This window comes from Homarus americanus, unplaced genomic scaffold (genome assembly GCF_018991925.1).
Source record: "Homarus americanus isolate GMGI-L3 unplaced genomic scaffold, GMGI_Hamer_2.0 scaffold28398, whole genome shotgun sequence".
Lineage (NCBI taxonomy): Eukaryota > Metazoa > Arthropoda > Malacostraca > Decapoda > Nephropidae > Homarus > Homarus americanus.
In genome coordinates, this window is record NW_024712556.1 from 35001 (window position 1) to 42500 (window position 7500).

Below are 7500 nucleotides of genomic sequence, written 5' to 3' on the forward strand. Positions count from 1 at the left end.
AATGGTGAGGGTGATAGTATGGTGAGGAATGATGGTGAGATGTGGAGATAATGGTGAGAAATGGTGAGGGTGATAGTATGGTGAGGAATGATGGTGAGGAACTGTGGAGATAATGGTGAGAAATGATAATGATAACAAAATAATTATGATGATAGTGATAATAATAACGACATAAATAGTAAAACAACAACAATAACAACAACTCCACATATACATAAACAATAACACCAACTAGTGAAACAAACAAACAGGTTATAATCTCACCATTCAGGATATGCACCAGGATAGAGGCAGGCTTGGTGTTGGATGGTGCACAGGTATAATTGCCGGAATGGTGTCTATTGGCGCTGGTCACCATTAACACACTAGTATGGTCATCACTCTCCACCACCACACTCTGTCAGGAGGATATAATAACATGTTAAAGTAATCTGTAATTCCTGTTATCTTAAAATTAGCCTAAAACATGATATTATCCCTAAATCCTAAATATTCCCCTGTAACAAGATATTTCCCCCCTCCAAAGATATCCCTCCTGCAATAAAGATTTTTCTCCTACAACAAGATATTTCCCTGCGATAAGATATTTTCTCCTGCAACAAGATATTTCTCCTGCAACAAGATGCAGATTTTCGCAAAGATATTCCCCTGTAATACTACATATAATACTTACCCCGACCCCCTGCAACATAAAAGTATCCCCTCCCGCAACAACATAAATATTCCCTCTGCAACATAGTCAACATCCTGCAATATGACATAATAATAGCTACCCCTTCCCACTGCAATAACATACATTTTCCATCTGCAACATAAGCAACAATAATGCAACAATAGTCACCCCTGCTCCTGCAACATGACATAATAGCTACCTCGTCCCTTGAAACATCATAAATACCCCTGCAACATAAATATTCCCCTCTGCAACATAAATATTCCCTGCAACATGAAATTTGTGGCTAGTTGAATGAGGTGCGCCAAGTCCGTGGACTTATACCTCCTGCAACACCATAAATATTCCCTCTACCATATAAATATTCCCTCTGCAACATAATTATTCCCCTCTGCAACATAAATATTCCTCTGCAACATAATTATTCCCCTCTGCAACATAATTATTCCCCTCTGCAACATAATTATTCCCCTCTGCAACATAAACAACAATACAATAGTCACCCCAGCCGTCTTCGGATTCATAGTTGATCATCTCGTTGCCGCGGTACCAGAAGACGTAGGAGAGCGCCTCTGTAGTGTGATGCATGATGCATACCAGCCGCAGAGTCGACCCCAGCTTAACGTGCTTCTCTGGGGCACCTAAGATCTCTGCCTCAGCCTCTGTTGGTGGGTGGAGATGGGGTGTTGGTGGAGGGATGGTGGATGGTGGGGTAGGATGGGGTGGTGGAGATTGAGGGAGGGTATGGTGGTGTATGATGGGATTGATGGGGAAAGGGTATTTTTTTTAGTTTATATAATTGTGTGTGTGTAATTAGAAACACATACACACACGCACACGCACACACACACACACACACACACACGATAACCCAACCACACTCCCATAGGATTGAAAATGCATTAAATATTACAATATGGTTTCATATATATTCAATTATAAAAATATGAAATGAAAATAAAATCGTTCGGTCATAATATTTTTTTTAAACAAACTTGTATCGTGATGTGTGTGTGTGTGTGTGTGTGTGTGTGTGTGTGTGTGTGTGTGTGTGACTATTATGGTGTAGGGGGTGATTAATGGCGCAGCAGATGAAGGGGGAGATGAAGGTGGTACTCGAACAAGGTTTACACTAAGTCCTTGACACACACCCCCTTGAGTGGCTGCCGGGAGTCTGGTGGTACAGCCTGACTCATCCTTGAAGACCTGGATGGTGTACCTGGCCTGGCTCAAGTGTTAATTTTATCAAGTTACCTGGCCTACTGTAACCTGGCCTGTAACCTGACCACTGTAACGGCTACTGTAACAGTCACTGTAACTTGGCCTGTAACTGGCCTACTGTAACCTGGCCTGTAACCTGGTCACTGTAACCTGACCTACTGCCTAGCCTACTATAACTTGGCCCCTGTAACCTGGTCACTGTAACCTGAAATACTATAACTTAGGCTGAGGGAACTTAACTTACCTTTAATTTCTACTATCCTAACCTGACTTGACCTGACCTCCTCTAATCTAACTTAACTTAATCTGACCTAACCTAATTTACCATAAGCCAAGTATAACCTAACTTGACACTAACCTAACCTAACCTAACCCACATATAACCTCTTACTTCAACAAAACCAACCAGGCGCCGCATCTCCATGACACACACACACACACACACACACACACACACACACACACACACACACACACACACACACACACACCTCCTTCCGTCTCTCTATCGTGAAGGAAGGTGAAAGTCCCCTCAGCCCCCTCCCATGAAGGAAGGTAAGACCCCCTAGGATATAAGAGAGAGTCCTACGTGAAGATCCTCCATTAGTTTCACCCCATTGAGTCTATAATGCACTGAGGGCTAATGGATGATAATGGTAAGGGTTAATAGAGAGATATAATGGTGTTTTTTTTATCTCTTGAGAACGTAATTTACCCGTTTACCGACACCCAGAGGACATGGGTACTGGAGAGTGATGTCAGGGGTGTGTGTGGTGATGTCAGGGGTGTGTGGTGATGTCAGGGGTGTGTGTGGTGATGTCAGGGGTGTGTGGTGATGTCAGGGGTGTGTGGTGATGTCAGGGGTGTGTGGTGATGTCAGGGTGTGTGGTGATGTCAGGGGTGTGGGTGATGTCAGGGTGTGGGGTGATGTCAGGGGTGTGTGGTGATGTCAGGGTGTGTGTGTGGTGATGTCAGGGGCTGAAAGTAGTGATGTCAGGAGAATTGTATGAATCCCTGTATGAAGTGATAAGAACTTTTGAACCACCCTGTATGAAGTGATAAGAACTTTTGAACCACAGTATGAAGTGATAAGAACTTTTGAGACACTCTGTATGAAGTAGTAACTCACCCACGACCTCAAGATGGACGAAGAGTGACGTTGGTGGATGAGATGAGACCTGACACTCGTAGGCTCCCGCGTCCCTCACCTGCACGTAGCGGATGTGAAGCTGCCAGTCCTGTGAGAATACCAGGCAGGTTAGGGAGGGTAGTGGGGTAGGGTTAGGGTAGGGTAGGGTAGGGTTGGGTAGTTATCTTAGGATTAGGTAAGGTTAGGTTAGGTTAAGTTAGGTTAAGGTAGATTAGTTTCAGGGGGGTGGGGTCTGCTGAAGAGGGTGTGATGAGGGTGTGGTGGCTAGGTGGTGTGGGTGTGGCGCCTGAAGAGTGAGTGTGTGTATATGGTGAAGGGTGTGGTGATCAGGTAGAGAGTGTGGTGAAGGGTGTGGTGAAGGTGTGATCGTGTAGTGGTGACCTGAGAGAGTGTGGTGAAGGTGATGGTAGTGTGATGAATGGGTGACAATAATAATAATAATAATAATAATAATAATAATAATAATAATAATAATAATAATAGCATAAAATTAGAATTTGTTGAGGAATAATAATGATAATAATTAGAGTTATACCTACTAGCTATAATTTACTAGCTAACACAGGTATAATTTTTAGAGTTATAATTATACCTCTTGTCATAATGCTTCGTTACATATTCTCAGGAAAATATAACGCTCCTCCTCCTGTGACCTGAAGCATAAGCAGCTTTCGTTCAAATCTTTATTTTTACGTCACATATTGAAAAAGAATGTCTGTCAATATATGTATCCCCCCCCAAAAAAAACCAAGCTCCATAATCTGTACATATTTGTTCAATGGTTTACTATTAAAATTAAACCCCGATTCTCTTTCGGTTTTAAGTCAAGGATAACAGAGTTTTTTTTATATAATTCTTTGATCTGGGAGACGAATATTTTTCCCATTATGAACTAATCCTTATATTTCATTGTACAAGTGTTAGTAAAGGTTCGTTGTGTCTCAAATTGAACACTATGACTCCTATTGTCTCGGTAAGGTTGTCAAAATCCATCGTCCACTGTGTCATATTGTCTAACACGAAATAATACAGGTATGTTTTTGGTCAGGTGTTTTAAATGTAAATATAATCTGCATTTTATACAATTAAATAAAAGTGAGATTACCCACTCCCTCCCTCTCCCTTCCCACCTCCACCCCTCCCTCCCCCTCCCCATCCCATCCCCTGACCCCTACTCTCACCATTGAACTTCTTTGATGTGGAAAAGAATTTGATGCCAATATATATACCATGAAAGAGAAATACCCCCACATATCATTTTACATATATACCCAATCTACATAACACACGAATAACGAGCCAGTCAGTCAGTCAGTCAGTCAGTCGTCAGTCAGTCAGCCAGTCAGTCAACCAGTTAGTCCCACCTTCACTACGTTTTCATTGTTCAAACCAAAAAAAAAAAAGCGAAAAAACACCTTGATACCGACTCTCTTTGGTGTGAATGGAAATTTTATGCTAAACCCTAACAAGGAATTATAACCCTTCTGTGTTATTACAATACGATATAAATTAACAATATAGTCACCCTCTACCCCAGTTTTTATTTTCATTCACCAGAAAATATATAACTCTCCATTTTATTTATTTTAGTGTAACTTCATGGTAATAGGTTTATAATACAAAAAAAATTAGTTCCCATTTTCTATTTTCTGTTTCCATTTCCATCACCCATTTCCTATATTTCCATTTTCCCATTTCCTATTTCCCATTTTATTTCCCATTTCCTATTTCACATTTCCTATTTCCATTTCCCATCACCTATTTCCCATTTCCTATTTCCTATTTCATTTCATTTCCATTTCCCATTTCCCCATCACCATCTCATCCCATTTCTATTAATATCAAAACTCTTCTCCCCATCCCCCGTTTTCATTGCTCATCATCATCATCATCATCATCATCATCATCACCATCACCACCAGCATCATTGTCACCACCATCACCATCATCACCATCACCATAAACACTATCATTACTAAAATAAACATTAATATAACACCATCCTTACACCATAACACACTATAAAATGTTTAGAAATAATAGAGGAAACAAAATATTAATTGATCAGAAGAGGAAGAGGAGGAAGAAGAGGAGGAGAAGGAAGAGGAGGAGGAGGAAGAAGAGGAGGAGAAGGAAGAGGAGGAGGAGGAGGAGGAGGAAGTAGTATTTTGGCGTAGCTTTGTGATCAGAAGAGGAAGAGGAGGAAGAAGAGGAGGAGGAAGAAGAGGAGGAAGATGAAGAGGAAGAGGAGGAGGAAGTAGTATTTTAGGTAGCTTGTATCAAGAGGAAGAGGAGGAAGAAGAGGAGGAGGGATGAAGAGGAAGAGGAGGGAGGAAGAGGAGGAGGAAGTAGTATTTTGGCGTAGCTTTGTGATCAGAAGAGGAAGAGGAGGAAGAAGATGAAGAGGAGGAAGAGGAGGAGGAAGATGAAGAGGAAGAGGAGGAGGAAGAAGAAGTAGTATTTTGGCGAAGCTTTTAGTCTGAGTGCCTGATGCTATGAATTCTGGCCCATGACTTGACCTCGGCAGTAAGCGATGATGTAACTTGGCTCTTATACCCGGTACAGTGTGGTGAGTGGTGTGGTGAGTGGTGTGGTGAGTGTGATGAGTGGGGTGTAGTGTGATGATTACTTGGTGAGTGGGGGTGAGTATGTGGGTTTGTATTATGAGTAAATGATGGGTACATATGAACAAACAGCTACATTTACAGATGAGGAAATGAACCAAATGAGTGCAGTGCCTGGCTACAGTTTCCTCTTTATTTACAGGGGAAAATTACTCAGTCTACAGTATGCTATATCCACACCACCCTTAAATATATGGGAACCAAATTTCAGGGGATTCGAACGTGGGGTCTCATCGAATAGGCTTCCATGGACGATACCGGAGGTTTAATACACTCGGGATTTTTACAAACCTGTCTGAAATAAGAGAGTCGAAGCAGTGTTAATTTACAGGTGTGTCGACAGGTGTGTTGTTTGTATTTTTTTACGCCAACGATGTAGTGGAAATATTTACACGGTTCTTTACGGCTAATTTACACCTAAATGTTATGGGAGTTTCGAACGTGTTGTCGCCTCGATTTTTTTTTAAGGCGTGGTGTGTGTGTGTGTGTGTGTGTGTGTGTGTGTGTGTGTGTGTGTGTGTGTGTGTGTGTGTGTGTGTGTGTGTGTGTGTGTGTGTCATTGGGGAAAGGTTCGTGTTTCGTGGTTCGTGTGTCAGTAATGGGGCGAAGAGGGAAGGTGGGTTCGTGGGTCATTGTGGGTTCGTGGTTCATTGTGGGTTCGTGGTTCATTGTGGGTTCGTGGTTCATTGTGGGTTCGTGGTTCATTGTGGGTTCGTGGTTCATTGTGGGTTCGTGTGTGTGTGTTTCAATGGACCGTGAAATGGGGGAGGAGAGGCCCACACACACACACACACACACCTCCATCTAAGTCCAAGATTTAATTAGTTTAGATAAAGCAGACAGCCAGAGACTCGGGTACACAAGGACCTCACTAAACCATCCTCCAGAAGGCCATGAAGGAGACCAAATAGTTTAACCCACCGTAGTATAAAATCCTCCTCTCTCAATAAACTTAAGTACTTTATAAAACTAATTAACTCCCGACACTAAATATTACAATTAATGCACAAACTTTCCTCGGCTGGCTTAAAAATGGTGTGTGTGTGTGTGTGTGTGTGTGTGTGTGTGCGTGTGTGTGTCTGTGTGTGTGTGAGTATATACATTTCCCTTACTAACTATCCCTCCTTCCATCCTTTTTTCCTCCTTCCCACGCATCTCCCTTCCCACCCCTCCCCCAATCTCTCTCCCTCTCCCCTCCCCATCCTCCTCCCCTACCCCCCCCTCCACCCACTCTCCCTCCCTCCCATCCCTCCCTCCTCACCCCACTCCCACTCTCCTCCTCCCCACCCCTCCCTCCCCATCCTCCTCCCCCTCCCTCTCTCCCAAACTCCACCTCCTCCCCACCTCCCTCCTCTCCCACCCTCCCTCCCCATCTCTCCCTCCCACTCTCCTCCCTCCCATCCCCATTCTCCTTCCCCACCTCCTCCCTTCTCCTCGTCAACTCACCCACGGAAGGAACCTGTCGCTGGAGGTGGAGACCCACTGTCAGGAGCTGGTAGTCTTCATGACACTTGGGAGGAGGGAGGAGGGGAGTGGTGAGGTGGGTGAGGAGGTGAGGAGTAGAGTGGTGGTGGTGGTGGAGAGAGAGAGAGAGAGAGAGAGAGAGAGAGAGAGAGAGGGACGGACAGACAGACAGACAGACAGACAGACAGACAGACAGACAGACAGACAGACAGATAAAAATAAAGACGGGAACAGAATCGAGCCAAAAATAAAAGTGACGCCACAGTAAACACCGAATTTAACAAGCAATTGACGTCAAACTTTTTTATGAGTAACAGTAATGATGGTAATTAACCTTAGTAACAGTAATGATGGTAATTAACCTTAGT

The 7500-nt window shown here is 43.3% G+C and overlaps 1 protein-coding gene across 1 annotated transcript in view; it reads right to left on the reverse strand.

The window, feature by feature from the left end:
• The window catches only part of LOC121863813, an 11463-nt gene extending 7411 nt beyond the window's left edge, over positions 1–4052 (reverse strand). Inside the window, exons 1-5 of the mRNA XM_042362672.1 lie at positions 3960–4052; positions 3024–3132; positions 1069–1335; positions 899–939; positions 265–397 (exon numbers count right to left, since the gene is read on the reverse strand). Coding sequence (XP_042218606.1) covers positions 265–397; positions 899–939; positions 1069–1335; positions 3024–3132; positions 3960–4052 — 643 coding nt within the window. The remainder of the gene's footprint in view (positions 1–264; positions 398–898; positions 940–1068; positions 1336–3023; positions 3133–3959) is intronic.
• Positions 4053–7500: the final 3448 nt, after the last annotated feature.